This window comes from Strongylocentrotus purpuratus, unplaced genomic scaffold (genome assembly GCF_000002235.5).
Source record: "Strongylocentrotus purpuratus isolate Spur 01 unplaced genomic scaffold, Spur_5.0 spur5_scaffold_10, whole genome shotgun sequence".
Lineage (NCBI taxonomy): Eukaryota > Metazoa > Echinodermata > Echinoidea > Camarodonta > Strongylocentrotidae > Strongylocentrotus > Strongylocentrotus purpuratus.
In genome coordinates this window covers 25,022,916-25,049,260 of record NW_022145595.1, presented here as the reverse complement: position 1 = coordinate 25,049,260, position 26,345 = coordinate 25,022,916, and the positions used below count along the sequence as shown (strand labels likewise).

Below are 26,345 nucleotides of genomic sequence, written 5' to 3'. Positions count from 1 at the left end.
TTCTTCTTCTTCTTCCGTCTTCTTCTTCTTAAGTTCTTCTTCTTCTTCTTCTTCTTTTCTTCTTCTTCTTCTTCTTCTTCTTCTTCTTCTTCTTCTTCTTCTATTCTTCTTCTTTTAATTCTTCTTCTTCTTCTTCTTCTTCTCGATCTTCTTCTTCTTCTTCTTCTTCTTCTTCTTCGTATAGTTATAATTCTAATTTTAATTAATTCTTCTTTAAAATATACTTCCGTCCATCTTCTGTACATATGTGAACGATTTAACGGTATATTGTTTTTTTTTAGATACATTTCACCAGATAATTCGTAATAAAGTTTTCCTAGCGAGCGTTTTTTATGTGCATGTTATTTAAAGCGCCATCGTTGATGCAAATTATTGGATACGGAAGTCGCATTGAAATATTAAGGTCATGCTCTTTCGAGGACGATTTAGAATGCTACGTTCATTACTCATCATGCTATATTTTAAGTAATGCTATACAACTAATTGAACGTACCATGTTAAACACGACAACTTGAACACGGAAATTTGAAGGAAAGGTAAGCAAAGATATGTGATATTTGTGGAATGTTGATCAATTAAATGTGTTTGGATGTTGTTTACAATTCCATTTTGTGCGGGGTGTTGCATGAGCGTGGTGAGGCGTGATATCGTTTTCGAGGTGCCCGAGACTTCCGGGCGGGGCATGTGTGAGCACGCGCTATAATCAGCTGCTGTTGTGATGCCATATTTCCATGATCCGTCATCTCCATGAATTATTTGGACGACATTAATGGTCTTAAAACGGTGATCAAGATCAATCACATGATGTAGAAAATTAGAAATGTAATATATTTCTTACCACATACATGATTGAGCCAAAAGGAAAATGGTCAATAGTCTATAGATCTAGTATAGGGTTTAGTAACTTTAGATTAGACAGAAATAACCATCTGATTTGGGTCATTTCTTTAATAAAACTGACATTTGTTGACATTCCCCAATACAGATGGTAACCCAGAGATCTCGTACCGTGGGGGTAGCTATAGCCAACAATGTACAGCTTTTTTGTCAAAACATTTTCTCCCCGATTTTCTTTATTTACATGTAGATCTAGACTCTAGATCTAATTTTCTGATTTCTAAATCAGATATAAATTAGGTCGGTATATCATTTGTCCTAATTACAGTTATCAAAATTTGATAACTTAATATTAAATGTATAATTTACGGACTTACTTATATGAATTATCCAATTTGTATCTCCGAACTGTGAAACAGTACGTTCATGCACTTGAACATAGGGCTATATGACCCGGCGGCCAAAATATTTCCGGGTCAACCTACCAAAACATAGCCAAATGGCCAATCAGAGCACTCGTTTCGTGAGAGTTCGTTGGTCAAGCTGGGCTGACTCGTACGTAGCTACGGTATCTATTGGACGTTTGAAAAGAAAAAATGAATATTCATCAACTAAAACCAAGACGGATAATGTTGACGACGAGACTTTCTCGGATTAATCATTAATTTAGGATCTAAATGAGCAAGCTATCGTAAGTCAAATAAGCTATATATGTTATTTTTAATTTTTATTATAATTGCAGCAGTTATGAGGATGTAAAGAGTGAAAATCTCGTTGCATATCTCATTCATCGCGGTCCGGTCGAACCGAACCATTTGTTTCGTACAGTCCCGTACAGTCCCGATAGGCCATACTTCAGTCTCTATAATCGGAGGTCTAGTGGAGCCAGACGTAGTCTCAGTGGAACAACCGACGATTAGAGAGACTGAAGTTTTCGGTCTAGGTCTAGATCTACTACAAATTAGCTACAGACAGTAACCTGATCAAACGTCAATTTTCAGGATTTGTAGGCCTAGACTATGATAGTACTAGTCTAGTCATGTATTAATTATTCATAAGCAGAAAATGTGAGTTCCATATTAAACCATGCCACAATGTTTTTGTTAATGATTGGTATCACTAGCCTACAGTACATATAGGGGGAGGGGGCGGGGGCCGGCAGTCTGCCCCTCGTTAAAGCCTAATTTGTTCAGAAAATTACACACTTTTATTGCCAGAATCTGGGTAAAAACACTCCATTTAGTTGAACAGGTGCGCAGAAAACAAACTGTCGGTCAAATTTTTTTTTTTTTTTCAATCTGCGCATAATATGCAAATTATACAGAACAAATTTAGTCTCATGCACATTATTAGTGTCACGTAGATTGGATAGATTTGTAAAAAAAATTAAAATATAATCGGTAAACGATTACAATGCAACAATTTTGCCAAGACTGGGCCAAATTTATTATGATTTTGATTACTCCAGAACTTTGCAGTATATACACACCAATACTTATGTCAGTCACTCAATACTGTCTGACAGTGAAGTCTAGCAAGTAAACAGGTTTTTCTTCCATAATTTGAATATTAGGACACTGCTAACGTTTAAATTTCACAGATAGGACATACATGACATACATATGTATTCATAACCTGATGTTGGCTGCTTTTTCAAATTTGAGAGGTACCCCCTTTAACTCTGTAATAACTAAGTGCCATGTGTCCCCTTATCCTTTCCAATAGCGTTTACAGTATGGTTGTCAACATTGTTGCATTTGAAGATCTTGTTTAGAAAGGAAATAAAAAGGATAAACGTTATACTCTGTGGACTATTGATCTTTACTAAATGTCAATCATTACTGTGTTAAGTTTTATGTATCAATATTAAACACTTACATGTACACTCCAGGTACTGGTGTCATGAATACCAGTGTCCTAAAGACTTTTTGTTACACCGGCGTACCATATCCATGCGGATTGCACACATACATGTAGTTCCGCTTCTTGTGTTTACAGTCTTTTCCTCCTATAAATCGAAGGCTTATCATAATTTTTTGCTGGAAAATTTTTTGCTGGAATTTTTTTGCTGTGGGGGCACATCCCCCCACAGACTCACCCTGTCAGTGCAAGTGCAGAACGGCGCTTAATATTTTCTTACGAATGGCCCCCCCCCCCCCTTACCACCGGCTGGATCTGCCCCTGTACAGTATGTACCCTATACCAGTGAATTCACAACACAGTCCCACCTATCATGGAAGGTTGGTCCCACCCAAGAGTGCTAAATACTATCATTTCTAAAGATAAAATAGAATTGGGTTTAGTTCATTTATACTCTGAATGAAATAAACACTTACCGGTAAGAATAAATTGTTTGCCAAGATCAAGGTCCAATATTTAATCCTGAATCGTGAGCTCTGGTACAGACTACAGAGTATGAGCCATGAGCATAGTATGTTGAGAGAACATGGCTATAATTCATTCTGGATTGTATTTGTATAATATCCTGCAGTAGATGGTTTGTTTGAACCAGTAAAATATAAACAACCTTACAAAAACTTGCTGGAAATCATCTTCAATAAAAACCACAACTCTCATTCGCACTTATAGTTACCGTACTCATTTAAAAGGTAATGCAAAGTATTAGGAAATTTTGAAAATTGGATTGATAGTATTAATTCTTTACAATTTTAATATATTTAGATGCCCCTGTGGATGTATTATAAGCACTAGAAAATTTAGCACCTAAAACCCTTTTGCTTTTGAGAAATTGAATAATCAAAAATTTACCGGTGCTCCCGGTAAATTTAAAATATTTTAAATGATATATAATTTCCAGAAAAGTAATAGCAAATCGGTCGATTGTAGTAAAAAAAACATTGTTTTAAAGCTAAAGACATATCAGTTTTGAGAGGGTGCTATACAACATAAAGAGTTTATTATTTACAATATCATCACTTTAGACCCGATTTCAACCGCGACAACGATCATTGAATATTGTAAAATCGCATACGCTTCTAATATGTTCATTTGAACCAAATTCATGACCCAATACCAAAACTTTTTAATACCTTCAAGCACATGGTGTCGGGCCTATACTTACATGCACTGTGATTTCCTTATCTTTCTATGCTCATTACTCAACCCCTTTACATTTTCTACCAAAATTGTGTGGCATATAAATACAGTATGTCATTTGTTTTTAATCTTGAACGTTCAATTGTAAGTTTTGTTGGGTTCTGTGAGAAATTATTTTCCATCATTGCCAGAACACAAGCTTATCTTTAAGCACTCAGACAATGACAACTCACTTACCGGCATATGCTTAACACACCTTAGATTTAAGCAAACACAGTGCAAGCGATCAGGTATTTTGATGGAGATTTTATCAGCTACAGTGTTCGTGTACACTCAGGTTTTCAGGGAATTACTCATTTGATTATTATCAGGTTTACGTAAATGTAACTAGATCTCATTCAGCATTTGTTTGACATTTTGCTGTCAGTCACAACATACCTTTTTTGTCTCGCCTGCGTAGCAAAAAGCGAGACAAAGGCGCCGCTTTTCCAGTGACGGCGACGGCGGCGGCGGCGACGGCGGCGTCAACATCAAAAACTTAACCTAAGGTTAAGTTTTTGAATTTTTGATATAATTTTTAAAGTATAAGTTCTTAGTCAATGAAACTTTGACTATAGGGTAATCAAGTATCCCCAATCATGTGAATAGAATTTCAGATCACAAAATCAAGGTCAAAGGTCATTTCAGGTCAACAGACTTGGACTATGTTGTAGCATCATCTGAATTTTTTATATAATTTTGAAAGTATAAGTTCTTAGTCAATGAAACTTGGACTATAGGGTTATCAAGTCTCCCCAATCATGTGAGTAGAATTTCAGGTCACTAAGTTAAGGTCAAAGGTCATTTAAGGTCAACAAACTTAGACTTTGTTGTGGCATCAACATCAAGATTTTCAAAATGCTTCTTCTTCGTTATTTTTCAACCAATTTTGATTCTGATTGTTTCATATGATAGGGCTAGGAGGGGGATTTAAAATTTCTACTCAGAATCGAGAAATTCATTATCTATGCTAATTTATGCAAATTTATTCGAAATCACAAAAAAGACTTCTTCTCCTTCATTTCTCGACCGATTTTGATTTGGTTTGCTTTATATCGTAGAGCTAACTTTGGTACACTAAAATTCTACACAGAGTTTTGAAATTGTTCTCCATTAATTAATTATGGTAATTTATGCAAATTTATTCCAAAAATAACAAAAATTGCTTCTTTTCCCTCATTTCTTGACCGATTTTGATTTGGTTTGCCTTATCTGGTAGAGCTAAATTTGGAACACTAAACTTCTACACAGAATTGTGAGATTTTGCTCCATTGATTAGTTATGAAATTATGTCCCTTCCAGGGCATCAAATTTTTATTTTTTGACCAGTTCAAAAGTGTACCACATAAAATTTACGATATTTGTTGTTGCGAGATGCAGATGAGCGCTACGTCATTGACGTTCTGGTTTATCATATTGAATTGCGTTATGTAGGCGAGACCGCCGAAAGCTACATTACAATGTATAATGCTCTTTCTTCTCATTTGGAGATTTATGTTTGCATATAAGTAAGTAGTCCCAGCCATAAACAATCATGCTGCAACATATACTGAAGGATATGTACACGTAGGCCCTGTACATTTTGAATGCATCGATTTTACGTTTACCTAGTCTTTGTACGAAAGATATTGAAGGTAATGAAGGAGTTACGTGTCTACCTACATGTACAATCCTCACTATACATCCTCTTTTTTTAATACTTTACAGGCAGAGATCTTGACTTGTATCAATCATATAATATGTAAGCTATTAAAGCTATGTATAATGCTCTTTTTTTGTTCTCATTTGCAGAATTTGTAGCATATAAGTAGTCCCACCCATAAACAATCATGCTGCAACAGATACTGAAGGATATGTACATCGACCCGGAGCTCCTGGCGGAGTTATCGGAGCACCAGAAGGAGCTACTCTATGTGAAGATGAGAGAGGAGCAAGTACGGAGATACAAGAATCGGGAAGAGGAAGAGAAAAAGACCCCACCGAAGAAAGTACCAAAGAAAGGTAGGTGCTTTCAGTTGAGAACAAGCGGAATTCCTTAAAGTGGCTCGGTAACATTGCCTCAGATTCTGAAACAAGATCCTGGATTTAGCTCATGCTGCAATCATGATTATAAACCTTTAGATCAGTCAGGAATCCTATGACTTTTACAAGCTGATTGCCTGTCTGATTGTCATATGGGCATTATAATCCTCAATATCATCATCATAGTATATCAAATGTGATATTTGATATTATTATAACACTAATTATAACCATTATTAAATGGATGCAAATGGATCACCATAAAGATGATTTAACAGCAGAAGAGATCCTTTGAGGAAGGTGAAAAAAGAGAGAAGGAGAGAGAGAGAGGAGTATTAAAGCAAGGAGTAAAGATTCAATACATCTCTTTAGTTTCCCTCTCATTTATATTTTGCAGGCAATAAGAAGGTAGTTTGGCTTCAAGGTCGCGATGGATGCGAATGGGTTTGGGTGATGGGACACCATAAAAATGACCGAACAATAGAACAGATTTTGGAGAGAGAGAACAAGGAGAAAGCCAGGTTACTTGCAGAGAAGGAGGCACAGGAAAAGAGGTAAAAGAAAGCATTATTTAAAAAAAAATATATCAAATGTCATAGTGTTGCTTATGAAATATAGTATATCGTAGTACAACAATAATAGACAAAGAGTCTGCATAAATTTTGCGTTGTCTTCTCCTGACGAATCAGCTATTACCAGGAATCACATGACATTGGGCCAAACTTGCTATTCAGCCAAAAAATGTTGGCAATCACCCTGAATCGATTTAACAAAAAGTTTTGATGAAGAACGATGAAAGATACATTAGCTTGGTGATTAGACTTTGGACTGTTGGTGCACAGCTCATGTATTCCTAAACCATTTTGAGACGATCATTCCCTATTTTGTGGTTTGGCTCAATAACATTTGATTTAGAGCCTTTATCGGTTCATAAAGTAGAATAGGCAATCATTTCTGCTCACACTATGTCCATATCTGTTGTATGACCACAGTGCATATATGATTTTATGAATTTTAAAGGTAAAGACCAGTATTGGAAACGCCCCAATTTCAAAAAATGAAATGGAAGCTCTCATTACCAATCATGTGAAAGAATATGTTTTGACTAATACATGATGATTAAAAATTTGCCGGGAAACCGCCTACTAATTCATATATTTGGTAAATGTGTTTCTCTCATGGTTTGTGAGAGATATAGGGTAGTCCCATATACATCTTTTTGTGTATAGTGCTTGTAACTTTACGAAGAATGGGCCAAATTTCTTATAATTTTGATGATTCCAGAACCTTGCAGATGCTAGATGCTAGATGATCAACCTTTTCTGATCGATTCCACAACGTTTCTTTCACAATGCAATCGCATGACCATAACTGGTCTTTACCTTTAAAGAGGAAAAAAAAAGCTGTTATATCCATAAATTGGCTACATGTTTAGAGGTTCAAAATCATTATTTTTCTATCAGAACTGACAGTTTTTTATAAATTTGTTGACAAACCTTGAACCCTTGTACATGTATGTAGAGTGTTTAAAAATTCAATTTTATATTAAAGAACTAATGTAGCGTTAAAAGAAAGATATTATTGTTGCCAATTTGAAGAACAACATGTGGTTAATTTAACCCTTAATATCCATGCCCTGCAAGGGTTGAATTAAAACCCTATTATTTCTTACTCTTCTTTATGTTACGTTTCTCAGGCTAGAGGGAGAGTAAGTATACATCAAGACACAACAAACATTAGGGATTTCAAGCTTGGTGTTTGGTGTCAATGGGGTGTTAAGTATCAGTGTTGGTATTGACAGATACATATATCAAATGCATTTGGGTCTGTATTATGATAAAGCATTAGATACCTATCCTCGCATTACACATGGAATAAAATAATCTACATGTAGATAGATCCTGGAAGGTAAACAGGGTTTTGAACAACCATTTCCACTGTTCCTTACTTTTTTTTAGCTTTTTAAAAGTAGGGGGCCTGCAAACTCACATAACAAAGAATTCTGTGATGCGATTAAACAATGGAACATTTTGGAAGAGGAAAAGCATGTGCATTATTAAATAAACGGTGTACAGTAAACACTAAGAGTCAGAAAAAGGCCAGCATGTACGCGTAGTCATGAAGAATGAAGATACTAACTAGAATGAAAACAAAATAGAACACCAATCGTTTCCTCAGTCTTCTCATACACAGATGTATGTACATGTATGTTGTATTCATTAATGTGATCAAATGGAACCCTTGTCTTTATAAAGAGGAAGTGCATGCATGTATGCTACTTGTGCCAAATAAGGAAATCAAAACCTTGAATATCCTAAATATCCTTCCTTGAAAGGGATTTGAAATTTTGCATTAAATAAATGCAGAAAATTAAGAATTAAAGGAAAATGTGATGAATGATTTATGGATTTTTATTTCACTCTTGATCTGTCAAACAAAAAGTAGCAACTCGTAACATTATCTAGGGAGCGGCTGACCATGCTGATGTTTTGTAGTAGATTATTTATTATGATCTTATTTATTCTCCAAAGATATATTGTTTATGTTGATAGGGTGTCATATTAAGAACTTGCTAAATATAATCACGATATAAACTATTGTTCTTTACGGTATATGAAAGAATTATGATCCACTTGTTTACATGCAGAAAGTTTTTTCATAAGTTTTCTATTTAGGATTAGAGCTTTTTTTGAAGTGTTCTCAGTGATAGTGATACAGTGCTCTCAATATAATACAATGAAACCAAAAACTTTTGTTAAGTGTAATGCAGTAAAATACCTATTTTCACAGTAAGATACATTTAGGGTTGCTACGTAGGTTATCGTTTCGCAAGCATAAAACTCACGATTCTTTCACATAAAAAGTTTTGAATGTTTTGGTTTTACATGTTCAAACAAGTACATGTATTTTCCTTACCAATACCAACACCTGGTTTCAACACTAACACCAGAACTTAAAACCACCACTGACTAAATCTGAACACTGGGACTTGAATACCTCACCAAAAACCTGACATTCTCTTTTTCATGTGTAAATGAACGGGAACTGCACGCAACAAATGTCAAGCACATATTCACTGAGTTCTAAGATACAGAATGTGACGGGTATTATACTTCACATCATCATTTCAAAAACCGTCACAGTTCTGTCGCATCACATTTGAATGAGGCTTCACACATGAGCATAAGACTGCATTCTCAATCTCAATCATTACCTCCTTGTCCACATTTACATTGTATGTCCGTCATGCACAAGTATGTCTTTAGAATACTATTCTCATGCTTGTCCAATGTACAGTGTAGCCCTGAAATTTACAACCCGTTTGTACGTTTATTGTGCAAAAGTAGCACTTTTCTTACCTTTTAAATTTCTTGCATACATTGTAACAACTAAATTATTCATACCCCTTGTAAATTAGATTTGTTTGTGTGTGTGCTTTCGTGAATCAAGAATGAAAGGCGGATTGGTTGAATTACGGGCCTTTGTTGAATACTTTTAGATGTAAGCTTTGATTTGTCACATTCTCAAGAAACATGAATCAGGATAGTAAGGGTATGATTAATATAGTTGCTAACTGTATGGAGTATCACCCTCAACGCATGCATATTAGGCCTGTTCTCATCAGCTTGAGTCAGCTCGAGTTTGCCAAATAACCCGCTATTCTTCACTATCCCGATCCCAAATTAGCCAGTTAATTTGCGTCTTAATTAGCCCACAGTTGCAATTAGCAGGATATTTTGTTTCCAAAATATCCCGTTATTTGGGAAATAGCGGGTTAATTTGCTCCCGCCCGTCCAAGCTACCCGGTACTTGTAGTTTGTAATGAGAGTATCAGTCTGGTGAGGACGCAATTTCGAGCTTTCGGGATAACATCCCGAGTCTGAAAATAGCGGGTTATTTGGCAAACTCGACCTAATGAAGACAGGCCTAGTGTGTACAATGAATATCTACATTGTAGACCTGTAGCAGATAGCTCATACAATGTACATGTAATTCTTAAATGACTTTTTAAGTGTTTTTTATTCATACAAAATTTCGATACTACATGTAAGTTTTTGTGAAAAAAACATTTTGTGGTCATGGAAACTGTGAATACCATTTCATTATGTTTACATTTCATTCAGAAATATCACGAATCTAGATTTTATCACCTGCAATAAGAGTTATCTGATTTTTTTATTTGTTATATTGCTATAATTCTATGTACACAAGCCATACATGTAAGCTGTAGAACTAATTAATTGGATGATCAGCCTCATGAAAATATAAATTGGTAAATCATATGTAAGAACCATAGAACCCCTTTAGAAGAAAAAAAAGTTTACAAGCGGGTTAGTATTTGCTGCTTGGAACATTTTCTGAAATGTATTACACAGCTGTTGACATTATGTAGGTTAAAATTATAGCATGAAAATGACCTACATGTGCAATCACATGTGACATTATTGTATCACAATGCCCATCCTGTCTCCTAAAATAGTCCATCACAGAAAAGTGAAAAAAATCAATTGCTCTATATAGTTCTCAAATTTCTAAAATAGCACATAAATTACCATTGCATTCAGTTTTGATGGTCAATAAAAAGGGGAAGTTTCTCTGTACTTGCACATGTACATGACTTGATATGTTATTAACATACTGAACATGTAGAAGAACTTGAGGAAATAGCTCCTCTTTTATTGCAAGTTTTATTCTGATAAAAATCACAGTCTATTAAAATCATCATTCTCTTATTTCCGTAATCATCATGACATGTACACATATTTGCACTCATTTATTTGCATATTTGCACTGTAGATATAGCTCTAAGGCTATGTCTACATGAATATATCGGTCAGTGCCATCAACACTCTACAGATATATATTATATACATGTACAGATCTCATTCCCCCTGCAAAGTGCACATTGTATGTTTATTGTTTGCTGAAAGTACTTATAATATTTATTTCCGTTGTGAACTTAAAGTGTAAGGCATGGGAAATAGGGAAGACAATTTGCAGCACAATGCCACTTGAAATTGCCCAAGTTATTGTAATTTTTTATTAAATAGGCAAGTGTATTTTTTGGGTGAATCAAAGTGCCAGAGACATTTCACTTTGCATGACATGAATCGACCTTTTAACCAATTTCATGCATACTCTTTTAGTCACTATTAAGCTTGCCAGAGGCTTGTTTGACATATCAACATCCTATCCATGCAAAGTGTATTCCATCTATAGAGATTCCATTTATTAGGAGTTGAATCAAGTAGTTTGTAACCAAGGTTTCTGGAGAGAAACATGCATGAATTTAAATACATATTAGTAATCACGTCTATTGCTAAGAATGATTGTAATGTAAAGTGAAGAATTTGTGGATTGCCATAGATCACCTTATTAAGGGATTGGGTATCTTTGCCTCAGATTCTTTAAAAAAATCCTGGATTTAGCTCATGCTGCAATCATAATTATAAACCTTTAGGTCAGTCAGGAATCCCATGAATTTTACAGGCCGAGCGCCTGTCTGATTATCAAGATGTTTATGAATGGAATTAGAAATTTCAACAACTGTTTTCCCAACAGATTTTATTACACTACAGTCTATTGGGGAAAATAGGTATAGTAAAACCGGTCACTCAAAGATTTTTACTTTTTTTGAGGCGCAATTTTTTTAGGGCTTCAATATAATACACCATATCACATACACTGATAACCTGAGGGCCATGTATCTCAGGTTTGTAAAACTGGAAACATTATTAATCAATGCCTTTAAATGTACTAGATTGTTGTTTACATTGTTATAGCTTTATTTTCAGTGATGAAAAACCAGAGACCACCCCTGGAAAGACTCCAGTCTGCAACCAGGAAAGCACTGATACCATGTAGGAAAATCATACTTGCTCTAGACCGCAAGGTCAAATATTTTGGACTGCCACGGCATCTTCAATGCATGATTGTATTATTTTGCATTTTCATTGATTAGTATTTGCATCCGTCTTTTTTTGGTTTGTGGTCATTGCCATATTTCAAGTTTTATTTGTGTTTGCTCACTACCATAGTAACATGGACAAAAAATAGAAATAAATGCAATTCTCGGTCAACCAAAGCAGCATTGAATTGTGACTTTTGTTATGATAATCTTGTTCATTTCATGCCCTGTTGCTTTACAGCCAACCTGTACATGTATAATTTAGCTGAAATCATATTGAAATACATGTACACAGTACATGTACAGTTTCCTGTTATCTATAACTTACACTGTACAAACTACATGTATCTTGGAGTTTTTATTTGTTAACATTTTTTGTTTGAATCTTGTTTAAATGGCAGCCTCTGCCAAGAGTGGGACAAACTTTTATTGGCAAACTTCCTTGTCTCACTCGTGCACATATGTATTCAGGTGAATTTTTGCAGGATAAGTGTTTGCCATCTAGTAGAATAGCAGTCTGTCATGATATTTACTTTCAAAATTCAGTTTACTTTGATACCAGGCTCTTTGCAAGCCCCCACCTCCCCCCCCCCCTCGTAAACTACTATCTATTAAAGGTGATGTGTCAAATTACGTATTGCTACTTTGTTTGTAGAATGATGATTTTTATTTGTTAGTCAGATGCAGTAAATGCAATTTTGTTACAATTAATTAACATCTACTTTTAGATATAGTTCCCAAAGAATCACAATAAATTTTTGATATGTTTACCGTAGGTTGGATAAAAAGGTGTCCTGTTGAGAAAATTGAAGAGATGAAATATGGACCTTGTGCGCACTACATGATTTCATTACATTGTAGATACATGTAGTATGGTTAAGGCAAAGCAAATCATGATTTTAGAAACCAACATTATTATTTTCATTGTTTTTATTGTTGATTTGGCATGAGGAAATGATTCATTTGTGTATATCATCTTATTGTTGATGTCCCTGCTTTTGTAAACAGCTTTGACACATGAAATTACAATTTTTGGTTTCTAAAGCTTTGTAAACATTTGCATGACCTTTATCATTTATCATTGCATGAACTTGTTTTTAGTCATGTAGAAGAATGCAGATTACACAATTTTACCATTGCACATTTAAAGTTTGGATTCATTACTTGTTTTCATCATTTACTGTAGAGTACATGTATTAAGCAAATATAGTTTAATTGCTATGTGTCTTCATTTGCCCAATTTGCATTGTTAATGCCCAAATATAAAAGCTAAAATATAAAAGCTATTTCTTTTGTTTTGTTTTATAGCTGAGCAACTGTTCTCTTTGTTTGCATTTCATGCCTTTTAGGAAATCTCTTTCTGTCAATCGTAAACTATGTGTTTGATTGTGGCAAATAAGATCATTTGTAAATACCTTCTTGTCAAAAGCTAAGTTTAGGAAAGTGCTTATACAAAGCCTGAAATTTTATTTGACATAATTTCATTTTTTAATAATTACTACATATATACTTTTACATGTATTTGTAGGTACTTTTGTAATGATTCTCTTTGTTTCTAAGATAAATCCTGCTTGCAAAGTTCAACCTACTTCTCAGGGGGAAAAATACACAGGGGCTCAGGGCAAAATAGCCCCCAAAGTGCCCCCGAAAGTCATGAAAGAGCCCCCTAAAATTTGCAGAGAGTTCAATGCAAGACGATTAAAGATTGTTATTTTCATGCAAGCAAGCTTGAAAAGTAGCCCCCAAAATGATTATAATATTTTTTCCCCTGCTACTTCTGCCTACTTTATTCAATGAAAGCTAAATTACTTGCTCAGGTCTAAGCTTACATGTAAATTTTTGTAAATATATGAGTTTAAACAATATTTAGTAATATTAATTATACGCTAGAGTAAAATATACATGTAAGTAAAGAGAATCAGATTATGTTTCTTTCAAAAAGTTTGATTTTGTTTATAAAAGATTGCAGATCAAGCAAAAGTAATTCAAACAGTTGCAGTCAATTGATATTAATGATACAACTTCTTCCTTCTTATCAGGAAAAAGCAAGAACTGAAAATGAAGGGGAAAGAGAAAGAAGGAGAGGAGAGACAGAAGAAACTGAAAGAAGAAGAGGAGAGACTTAAGAAGGAAGAGGAAAAACTGGAGAGAGAAAGGAAGAAAGCAGAAGCGGAGGCGTATGCTTCGATGAAGGAGCTTCGCCAGCAGCAGGCGAAGATGGCCAAGGAGGAGGCAGAGAAGAAGAAGAAAGATCAGGAGCTTAAAGAAAAGAAGGAGCAACTCAAAAGGGAAAGGGTAAGACAAATTAAATGTTCAAAGAATTTTTGTGATTCCCAATATTAATAACAATTTTCATTCGTTTATGTATTTACCTACTTATTTTTCCAATAGATGGTAAGAAAATTAGGTTTTAATAACTTACATTTATTCACTGGCAGCCAGTACCAGGCTTAAAAATTCCTTGCTTAGAGTCTGCTAGCCAGTCTTCCTAAGCCTTTGAATTAAAGTTGATTCATTTTCACACATACATGTACATGTATTGTCCATAAACCCCAGCTGAGCTTCCTTTCATGTGCTAGTTTCTTGGATACATCTTAATACTGATGTTGTTTTTTTATCTATACCCCAAACTTAGTGGCATGAAATATGTTTCTGACTTGAATAGCTTCTTTGTTATGATATTAGATACACCTATAGTGCTCATATCAACCTTGTGCTCACGGCACTCATGTCTTTAGCTATGTGTATGCTAAAGATACCAGTGTCCACAGTATTTAAAAGGATCGTTTAACAATGTTAAATCTGATATACACGGTTCTACGTGTTATCAGTGTCTGTGATATGGTGTAATATTGAAGCCCTAAAAAAATTGCGCTTCAAAATGATCAAGAAGTGCCTCAAAAAAGTAAAAATCATTGAGTGACCGGTTTTACCATACTCGTTTTCCCCAATAGACTGTAGTGTTATGAAAACCGTCGGGCGAATGGTTTTCAAAATTTATAATTCCAATCATAAATATCTTGATAATCAGACAGGCGATCGGCTTGTAAAAGTCATGGGGTTCCTGACTGACCTAAAGGTTTATAATTATCATTGCATCATGAGCTAAATCCAGAATTTTGTTTCAGAATCTGAGACAAAGTTACCGGATCCCTTTAAGGAATTGCTTCCTACCAAGTACCCATCTAACACCTGGGTGGAGAGTGGCAAATATATAATGAGTTCTTGCCAAAGGACATTAGGGACTTTTAGATTTGCATGGACTGATACGTGTGACGTCCATTCAAAGCAGTGCATTAAAAGGACGTCGATCGTAGCAATCCACGTTGTTGTTGTGCAAATCTAAAAGTCCCTATTAATGCCATGCTGGGGCACAAACCAATGACCTTTGAACCTCAAGTGTATGAACCACTCATCTGGGACTACTCTACATTTTCATTATTTCTGCTCTATCCAGGAACAGAAACAGAAGGAGCAGAGGGAACAAGAAGAGCAGCTGCGCAAGGATGAGGAGGCGAGGAGAGAGGAGCTCTACATGAGCCTCAAGCAGATACGAGAGGAACAGAAGAAAGCATCCATGAAGGAGAGAGATAAGGCTGATAAAATATTCCAAGTCCAACGTAAGTAGCAATGCTGCTAATACCCCAGTTGTACTAATGAGACACACGGCAGACCTGCAACGGACATAGCGAACAATCACATTACCTCCTGTGGTCGAGAATCGGTCAGTCGGGCAACGTGACTAAGGTATAAAAGAATACCGAAGGAGAACAATTTCAGACAACTGTACTTCATAGTAATTAGAGTTTTTGATGGGCTTCATTATTTGCTGCATGAAAGTTAACACAAGAGTTTTGTAACTTTTTTTTAATGACTGATATGTAAATGGGTAGCAACTTTCTTCATCCTTTTCTTTGTAAAGTTCATCTGATAACTATGATATGGTAATAGTATATTTAGAGACATTGTATTAAGCGCTATATACAAGGTAAATATTATTATTATTATTATTATTATTATTATCTTGCTCTATCATATATCCAGTAAGAGAATCCAAGAGGGCGGACAAGGACAGGAGCCACCGGGCGAAGATAGCCAGGGAAGAGGTCAGAAGGTCACGGATCCTGAGCAAAGACCTCACCCATCTCACCATTCAAGAGGAATTGATTGTTATGGACAAGAGGATCGTTCCGCCAGAGAAACCCCTCGAGGAAGAGAAACCATCCCTTCCTCTAAGGTGAGTGCTTATGGGATGCAGAGAGAGGGGAATTGCAGGATGGTATGAAGACACCATCATAAAAGATCCTTAAACATAGTGGCTCTATTGTATGTTACTGGTACACTTAATAAAGTATGATCAAGCTATTAAAATGCTGGTGAATACAATGTTCTTAAAGCCACATAGCAATCAGTGTCCATGTGTCCTGTATCGTAATTTGCTGATACCAGATTTGGTTGAGATACCAATTAATGGGTATGTGTGTGTACAGGTCTCTCAAGCAGCAAACCTGTTGTCCCACCAGAAAATACTCCAACTTGCCATTATATCTCAAGTATGAGGGAAATTCAATATAATGATGTGAATTCCTAATGGCGGTAGGCTAGGGCACAGTGCATTGTAAACACAAAACCTATCTGTTGTAAAAGAGAAGTCCACTCTTTGTGAATGACAACACCTGTTATTAGGTAAACACCTGAATGGTGTCAAATTCGACATAAAAACCCACTACTATGAGCCTCTAATAAGTCTTAAAGTGACTCTGTAACATTGTTAAGGTTCATGAAAAAATGCATAATCTTGGTATGAAATGTTACTTATTATATTCCTTCTAACCCTCTAACATGCAAAAATCCTTTAAAAATTCTCAAACAACAGATATATTTATAGTTCTCTCGTCCATGACCTAGCATTGTTTAGCCATTTTATGAATGAACCTGCATTCAATCAGCAGATGTACGAGATTTATTGTGTTATTACCAACGCTCCTTCTCTCCCCTTTCCTTTTCTTCTCTGCAAGTCAGTCTTTTCTATTTGTATTTGTTATTGTTGTTGTATCTAAGTTGAGGGCTGCGGGCACGTCAAGCTACTTTGCTTATTTCTGTAGCCCTCCTGCATCTAATGTATGTTAATTATGCATTCAATATATTTGTTTAAATTCGTTCATTATCTGTATAAAATTATATACACTTAAAATATTGTATCAAACCATATTATGTTCATGAAAATGTATGATGTAAAAAGAAAAAAAAAGATGCAGAAACCAATAAACCAACCAATAAAATCATTAGTTTCTCTCATCTTAACAATGTTACCAAGTCCCTTTAATACTCCTTCTTTTGATCAGCATAGGATTCCTTGAGTTGTAAGTCCTTCCCTCACTTTCTGTTTCTGAATCAGTCAATGTCCTTGTTAATAATTCACTCGTAATTATACAGTAGGCTTGCGGGTGCACCATGTGAGAGTGAGAGGGAAGATTAAGGAGTCCTGAAAAGGACTCTCGGTAATCTTTCTTGAGGGTATGTAGTCCTGAAAAGGACTGTTGGTGTAGTCTTGAAAAAGACTGTTGGTTATCTTTATTAGCACCCGCAAGCCTACTGTATATCTACATCACCATGCAAGCCGATACTTACAAGCAGCATCTCAGTCGTAACTGTTTTTTTCATTTTTAGGAAGAGGCAAGCCCCTAGACCTCCCAAACCCACCGGCCACAAATCAGTGGTGGAGTGGTTCCAGAAAGAAGAATGTGAAAGACAGGCAGGACTTCTCAAAGACACCAAGGAAATCGCCCCCTGGTTCCATGGTAAGATAAGAAGATGTAGACTCAAGATTTACAAAAATTTATCTTTGCAGCTGGATGGTTGAAAAGTGACAGTTATACAGACAAATTTAAAGAAATACAATATATAAATCTACAATAACAATGAATATATAAATATGCAAGAAAATCTAGAAAATTTAAATACAAATATATATACAATTGTAAAATCCAGTTGTGAATATGTTTTTGTCATTTGATTTGGTTGAGCAATAATTAAAAATAGGAATTATGCAGGGAACAGAGAATACCAAAAAAAGGATTGGTAATGGGTAATATTGTAAATTTGACATTCCGTAGTTTAACAAGTCAGGGTGATACAAAGAGTCGTCACTCTACTTCATCTGATGGTCAACTGAAGAGGGAAACTCTGTATTACTTCATAGGAGTTGATACATGTCTTGCTCTCTGCAGATTAGTTGGAGAGTTTGAAAACAATCATGGATTGTAGCAAGAATAATGCTCTAAAAGCCACAATGACTATCTGCTTTTAAGAAATACCTCACGTACAAGTACTCCTTGTTTTAGACAATATCTTGATACTGACATTTGCTCCAGGCTTATATTGTCACAGATATAGGGTTAGGGTTGTGATTGGGGTTCTGTCAGGTTTAGGGTTAGGGTCAGGGTTAAATATTATGTTTGGTTCAGAGCTGACTTGATTAGTGCAGGATATTGATGGCAGAGCAATTGTTGAAGGAAGAGTCATATTGCTTATTAAACAAATATACCATGCACTGAGAGGCTCTAGCTGAAATTATGGATCGAGGTGGCAGGAATAGCACTATACCATGGATGACGTCACGGTATAGCACATTTTTCTCATCGGTAACATCATAGCAATTTTATGTATGGTCACATGATCCTATGTTGACCAATCACTGAACAGGATTTCATTAAATATGATTTTTACTAATCTCAATTTAATTTCCCCCCTCCAGGCATCATTACACGTCAGCAAGCAGAGTACCTCCTATTCCCGAAAGCAGAGGGTCACTTTCTAGTCAGGGTTAGCAATCGTATCTGGGGTTACGCCCTTTCGTTTCGGGACAAAGAAAGAGCCAAACATTTCTTGATCGATGCGTCGGGTAGCATGTACAGCTTCTTCGGTCAGGACCAGAAGGACCATGCTTCCCTGGAAGACCTGGTTCAATTTCATATGGTGAGTGTGTGAGTTGGCACATGGTAGGCACATGGTTGGCACATGGTTGGCACATGGTTGGCACATGGTTGGCACATGGTAGGCACATGGTTGGCACATGTTACAAGTAACCCAAAAAGTCCACAGACCTTTTAAACATGGATCTGTGCCGCCTTATTCACTTACATGCAAGAGTAATCATTCCCAAAGGTGCTACAAAGAAAGATTTTGTTTCCTTTTTAATAATAATAATAATAGGCATTTCTATAGCGCCGTCTATCTAGAAATTTTATTCCGAGGCGCAATGATTATTACCTCCGGCTTTAGCCTAGCTGCCAGTACCGAGCTCCAGCATTTCAAGAATTTAATTCATGCCAGGTACCCATTTACCTGACCTGGGTCGAGTGTGGCAAATGAAGATTAATGCCTTGCCAAAGGACATTAGTGCGGTGACGGGGATTGAACCACGACCTTTGAATTTCAAGTCAAGTGCTTAAACCACTCGACTATGACACTTCTACTAAAACAAAAACATTTCCACCTCCAGATCGTGAACTGAAAATGGTTAAAGTACCCTACATTCAGGAGCACTTATCTTTTCTTGTTAAGTGACCTTCATTACTTATGCTCATATTGTATCTACAAACGGGCCAATTGTCGGTTTGAAATAGTTTTGATTGTTAATGAAGTGGGGAATGGTAACAAATTGGTAAAGTCAGGAGTAAAGTCAGGAGTAGAAGGAATAGGAATATCAGTGGTTTGTGTGCATTTGACCCCTGTTTAGGTTAATTTCATTATACTTATTTATTTATTTATTTATTACAATTTTCTTTCTTATTTATTTATTTGTTGTTGTTTTTTTTTTTTTTTTAGGGAGGGGGAGGGGGGAGGGTCAGAGTTTAAATGTTTTGGACCCACATTCATCAGGCCTCTGTTAATGTATAGCCATACCATTAAGCTTGTACATAGCTTTTAATAAAATGACTACCAAAGTTAAGTGTAAACTTTTCTTTTGTCTTCTTAGCGAATGCCGATTTCAGAAATGGGGAAAGAAGTCTTGAAAACACCCTGCGTTCAAGCTGCAAATCCTCCCGACTATGAGGAGCTCTTCTCAAATCAAGACAATCATAATACAGTACTTTGATTGCAGCAGTCAAAAAGCCACAGATCCAGCCAATCAGAATACAGTACTTTGATTGCAGCAGTCAAACAGCCACAGATCCAGCCAATCAGAATACAGTACATTGATTGTAGCAGTCAAAGCCACAGATCCAGCCAATCAGAATACAGGACTTTGATTGCAGCAGTCAAAAAGCCACAGATCCAGCCAATCAGAGTACAGGACTTTGATTGCAGCAGTCAAAAAGCCACAGATCCAGCCAATCAGAAGACAGTTCTTTGATTTCAGCAGTCAAACAGCCACAGATCCAACCAATCAAAATACAGTACTTTGATTGCAGCAGTCTGGAGATACATGTGTTCAGCCAATCATGTTTCAGGACTTGTATAACAGTTAGGATGACGATGCACAGGTGCTAGTCCAAATAATCAGAATGCAGTACTTCAATAGCAGCTGTTTGAAAAGACTGAGGGATCCCAAAAAAGCATAATCTATAGCAAATGTATAAATTGCCTTTTGTAATTCAAATATTGATTTGCGGAATGTACTATATTAATGTACATTGACTTAAAAATGAAAATGAAAACTGACACAGTAGTCCAGCCAATCATTAAATTAACCCCTTTTTATGGAAGATAAATGTACATTACGGAGTATATTTATATCATGGATTGACACAAATCATGTTAAGTGTCGCGATAACTAAAAAAAACACATAAAACCTGGGTTTTAAAAAGAAAAATATATTTACAAAAATAGAATCATACAGATAGCTCAAATATGAATAATATAATACATGTACCCTATCATGGACATTTTGATAAAGAAACGTCTAGTATTTAAGTATCTATTAATTACTGCTTACTGGCAAAGTGCATTTTAATTTCTGAATGTTTTTAAAATATTTAGCATTGCTTGTTGCCAAGGCACAGTGAACGATTGTTTGTAACTCACCTTGTAGATATTCACTTTGTTCTTTCATTTCTTTCTGTCTTGTACTTTCTAAAGCAAAAGTGTCTGCAGAAAATATTTTAGCTTGTTTATTGCATTTGTTGGGGGTCTAGTATATTACCATGAAGGTGAACATGTCCAATATTGAATGGATGTTACAAATGAAGGTTACAGATATAACATTGTTAGAGACTTTCAACAAATCAATGCAATCCAATTACAATAGCCTTTTGCTTCACGTTTTGAGATATGGAACATGACAATTCTATTTTACATGTTTATAATCTGAAAACATGATTCTATCATCAATTCAATAAGGTTTTGAATTTGCTCTTCAGTTGGTTTCTTGAAATTCTGTGCGATTTCTAATCTGTTGTATGATTAGAAGGAAAGATCAAAGAGGTTGTAAATTAATTGAAAACATGCTATGATATGATCATATAATATTCTGTTCTTGTATAGCACATATCCCATTATATTGTCTCTTTGCGCTTCCAAAGACCTTTTTTGGAAATTATTATCCTAGCTTTAGCTCTGGCAGCCATTTATCAGCACAGTGCATTTCAAGGAATAATCCTACCAGGTACTCATTTACCTCACCTGGGTGAAGTGTGGCAAATGTAGATTAATGTCTTGCCAAAGGACATAAGAGCAGCGGTGGGACTCGAACTGCAGACCTTGTGATCCACAGTCCGGTGACATATCCACTCGACCACGACACCTCTACATATAATCAAAGTAGATTTAAAGAAATCATGCAGCGTGGATATAAAACAAATTTAGGCCAAGGAAATTAGAAAAGTAGGACAAAATAGATAGATTATTCAAGTCTCAAGAAATTGTATTTAACTTTAGCTTGACCATAAATAACACAGAGAGAATGTAGAAACCCATTTTATTTTACAATTAATCATGTATACACATAGATGGCAGTTTTTAAGTCTTGGCCAGTATGATCGAATATGAAAAAAGTAGGACAAAATAGATGGATTATTCAAGTCTCAAGAAATTGTATTTAACTTTAGCTTGACCATGAATAACACAGAGAGAATGTAGAAACCCATTTTATTTTACAATTGATCATGTATACACATAGATGGCAGTTTTTAAATCTTGGCCAGTATAAATATGAAAACTGTGTATGCATACATGCTATGATATGGGCATATAATCAAGGTAGATTGAAAGAAAGCAGCAGCGTGGATATAGAACTAAATTTAGGCCTAGGAAATTAGAAAATTAGGACAAAATAAATAGGTAAATCAAGTCTTAAGAAATTACATGGAATAACAAAGAGGGAATGTAGAATCACATTTCATCAGACAATTGATAATGAAGTATACATGCATGTGACTGGTTATGGATCCTAGCCAGTATGAATATGAAACTTGTGTAAACGTCTTCATGGTCTTTATTGCCTGTTGCCAATTTGGCTGCAACCAGGATTCTTTTCTTCAATTTCTCTTATTTTTGTCTCTTGATTATATTCACATGGAATATGCTGATGGTGTGGGAACATCCTTGGTGAAAATGTTATCAAATGCAGAATTTTATCAGATTACATTATCCCTGCTAGTTCTTTTGAGATGTGTGCCAAATATGTTTAAGGATGCTGAAGTCTTATTGATCCTAAACATAATCTTTTATTTTCATGATCCGTTACTTTCATACCTCTATGGTTTAAACTATAAAGTGTTAAAATTGGCATTCAGCAATGCTGTATTCACGTAGCAGACATAACAGCAATCAGAGGTGAATGTTGCCTTGATGATATCAGTACTAGCAACATTATTTTGATTACTGTTAACTGATGGAGAGAGAGAGAGAGAGATTGTGATATTTTAATAAAGAGAGAAGTCTATTTTGTAATGTTTTCTTAATAACTTGTTAAATAGCATTTGGTATGAATAAAAATGGTGATTGTATTGCGGTCTATATAATGATAGAAAAAGGAATGTGTCATTTCCCACCTCCAGAATGTGGATATTTGCAGTCTTTTTTTTAAATACATGTAAATGTATTTTGAGAGATATTACTATGGTAATCTGTAATTTGATTTAGTTGGTAATAATGCACATATTATTGCAAATATATTCATCACATATTAATACAAAATGATTTTTACAACTCAGCATTATTCTGTTTATGTCTTTAGTATTGATAGTGGTTTTACACTGTTCAAATGGTTCTTCATGTTAAGCCTGCATATTTTGCAGCACTGGAGTGATATAATGTTTACTTGAAAAAGACCATACTAATACATGTAGAGGGCAAATGACTAAAAAAAAATGATCAGATATATGACAAACTCCTGTAAGCATATAACGTTGCATTAGTGATTGCACGTAAATTGAAGAAACGTAATGCTAACAATGATTCATATAGCTGTTATTCAAGTTATTTATGTGCATGGATGGTTTTATTAATGTCTTTCTCGGTTTAGGTATTTACATAGAGTAGCATATAGTAGGTTGGAGAGGGGTAACATGTACTTTTAATAAATAAGTGGATTGTTTTTAATGGTAAAATGAACATTTCAGTTCATTATAAGAATATTTGGAGCACCGGTAGGTCATTTTGTATGTATATTCTTTTGTATCCATCCCCTAGTTTAAAATGTCAAGCTAGGATGTTGCATACTTGTAAATGATGCTTTCTTTTTATATATGTATACATATATACATTTGTATGTAGGTAACACTTATGGGTAGTACATTAACCATTTAATACAATTACTGATATGCAAGAAATATAACCAGTGTAATTTTGTATGAAACTGGAATTAACCCTAGAAATGTTTTGTTTGCATTATTTGAAAAACACAGCATCACATGACTCAGGGTGCGTTTATGCTCAATTTTGAAGGCAGAATGAGCGATTTGAAATGCTCATCGTAATCGCAGTTCCACGGTGTACTGTTTATGCTCACTTTTCTGGCTCCTCCAGGCATGATTCTGGCTCTGAGCTGGATTCGCAAACCTGCACTGCGCATGCTACATTGACCCCAGTTAAACGCGTTTACAAATGATTATGCGTTTATGCTTCCCCGGAATGGCCGATCCAAAACGCACCTTCTTGTGAGTTTACGATCGGCGATTGTGATCGCCGTGTTTCAGTGATTCTACAAAAATGAGAAAGGACACAACCGTGTTTTGAACTAAACGCATAACAAATGCCTCATTCTGGCCAAAAAAAGTTGAGCAAAGCTAAGATAATCAGTAATATTTAACAAATTGCACCAAACAGTATATGTATGTAAATCAAATTACATGTTTGCATTTTTGTGAGCCTCAATCTAGGCAGAGTATTAATAAATTATATTCAGCAGCCATTTTTTTTAATGCCACAAGTCAGAATGATTTTGATGAATAAAACCACTGTTACAATCAAGTGCCTATGGAAACAAAGGGAATGATCTCATTTTCTACACTTTTTTACAAATATTATAAGAATTTGTTAACATTTTGTCTTTGCCATATCAGTTTATGAGCAGTTTGCCTTTTTTGTGAGAAACATGTAAAAGTTAACTCTTATGATGTTTATGTGCATGTACAAAGTGCACAAAGTTATTTGATAATGCACGGAATGTTTACTACCGGTAGTCATTTGTTTCTTTTGTATTATAACAATGATGGAAAACAAATTGAATAATCTTAGATAATACATGTATGCACTTCAATCAAGTATGGGGTATCTAAACTTGCTTCATCCTTCTCCCATATAACCTAGGAAGAGACAACTATAAATCATATACATGAACAGAAATTTCAAGCATTTGCTTTACATTTTAAAAGTGAAAGATTATATGATAAAACATATTGTAGATTATTATCCTCATAATCAATTGAATACAAAATTTAAAGTAACATTTATATATCATTGTGGTGCTAAATTTATAATATCTCATGCCATACGTGCCATGCTTCCTACTTTTTTGTACGTTTGATTTATTTTCTATAAAGAAAATTTTTCAGGACTCCATCATGATACTAGATGGTAAATTATTAGCTAGGCTCATTCCATTTTATGTTAAACTTATTTTTACTTGACTATAGACATGTATAATACTTATGATTTCTTTTATATTATAGTTACAAGTCAGTACTATACATTGTACCTATTCATTTATCTTGATTTGGTAATTATTGATTTTTTTTTCTTCTCCCGTATAAAGTTGCGTATATTTTCTTTTTTTTGTGTGTTTACCTTACTATGCTTTGTAATATATAAATTTCCAGTACTAGTTAATTATGGGCATAATCACTGTGGATTGAGATGGGTAAACAAAAAATGACAGTAAACGACATCTTGATGATTACGGTAGATATTGTTATTTCAACGTTATCTTTTTATTTTGAAGCATACATGATTCAGTGAATCACATGTTGTATTTTCATATTAAATTATGAACGGCTAACATGTACTTATTTTGGAATGTGTATTCTATTAAACAAGTAATTGTCAACTTTATCACAAATTGTACTGTAGTTTTGTTTAGTGTAGATTTGTTGATTACCGAGGCAGTATAACTTGTGTTTGTGACAAGATTATGTTGTTTATATCATCTTTGTCTGACAATATATGTCGTCATTTTGTCTTACAAAGTTTCTCTTCCACTCCTATTGTTTTCTTCTTCTTTTTTTAATATTCTTGTTTTCCTACTCTCTATCGTTTTAACGTACCCTGGCCACCAACCCCCTCTTGTCTAATTCATAAATTACGATTAAAAATATAAAAAATGAATGAAATCAGTTACAATATAAAACAAACTATAACCCCTCTCCCTCCTTACTACCCAACACCCCCCCCCCCAAAAAACAAAAACAAAAACAAAAAACAAACAAACAAACAACACACCACCATACACATACACCCACCCAAACACACCCGCTTAATCCATGTGCACACATACCCCACAATCCCCTCCCCACACTAAATCTGGTTACCCTCACTCCTTCAGACATCAGTGACGTAGCTACAGGGGGGGGGGGGGGGGCTAGGAGCAATAACCCCCGATCAAGTGATGTTTTTTTTTTAAGGCGAGAATAGAGAGGAATGAAAAAGGGGGATGGGGAATGAGAAAAGAAGATGCATTGACTACCTCCCACCCAACCCCCCCCCCCCACCAGTAGCCCTGTAAATTCGCATTTCATTTTATGATTAAGACCGCCCCATCTCCTAATCTTTCCAATGCCCCCCCCCCCCCCTCAATGGGTGGACCCGCGCCATGCCACTTCATGACACAATTTTCCTTGGAGGACGATATATTGTGTGATGGTGTACATATTTATATCATTGTAAAGTAAAGCTGTTATTTGTTTTATTCTTACTTGGAATTTTTTAGCGGCTGCATCAAATCATCTTGCGGGCTGTTGCTAGTGTTATTTAAGAACCAGGGATATATATATATATATATATATATATATATAGGACCGATAACATCTGCGACGTATC

The 26,345-nt window shown here is 35.2% G+C and overlaps 1 protein-coding gene across 5 annotated transcripts; it reads left to right on the top strand.

The window, feature by feature from the left end:
• The first annotated feature begins 384 nt into the window (after positions 1-384).
• On the top strand, positions 385-21,077 carry LOC576200 (SH2 domain-containing protein 4B). 5 transcript variants are annotated; one of them, XM_030979867.1, is made up of 11 exons: positions 385-536; positions 5,725-5,934; positions 6,353-6,509; positions 7,652-7,663; positions 11,751-11,816; positions 13,903-14,158; positions 15,321-15,483; positions 15,908-16,100; positions 17,534-17,664; positions 18,621-18,841; positions 19,845-21,077. In XM_030979867.1, the coding sequence occupies exons 2-11, from the start codon at positions 5,763-5,765 to the stop codon at positions 19,962-19,964; spliced, it is 1,491 nt and encodes a 496-aa protein (XP_030835727.1). In that variant the 5' UTR covers positions 385-536; positions 5,725-5,762; the 3' UTR covers positions 19,965-21,077. The 5 variants fall into 5 exon arrangements, with proteins under 5 accessions (XP_030835727.1, XP_030835729.1, XP_030835728.1 ...); XM_030979869.1 differs by lacking the exon at positions 7,652-7,663; XM_030979868.1 differs by lacking the exon at positions 7,652-7,663 and having other exon boundaries at positions 11,739-11,816.
• The last annotated feature ends 5,268 nt before the right edge of the window (positions 21,078-26,345 follow it).

Bases quoted from the DNA above. Each gene is read 5' to 3' on its own strand.
- LOC576200 (XM_030979868.1), top strand. From the start codon at position 5,763: ATGCTGCAACAGATACTGAAGGATATGTACATCGACCCGGAGCTCCTG. The intron at 16,101-17,533 runs GTGAGTGCTTAT...TTTCATTTTTAG, and splicing joins AAACCATCCCTTCCTCTAAG to GAAGAGGCAAGCCCCTAGAC. The intron at 18,842-19,844 runs GTGAGTGTGTGA...TTGTCTTCTTAG, and splicing joins ACCTGGTTCAATTTCATATG to CGAATGCCGATTTCAGAAAT.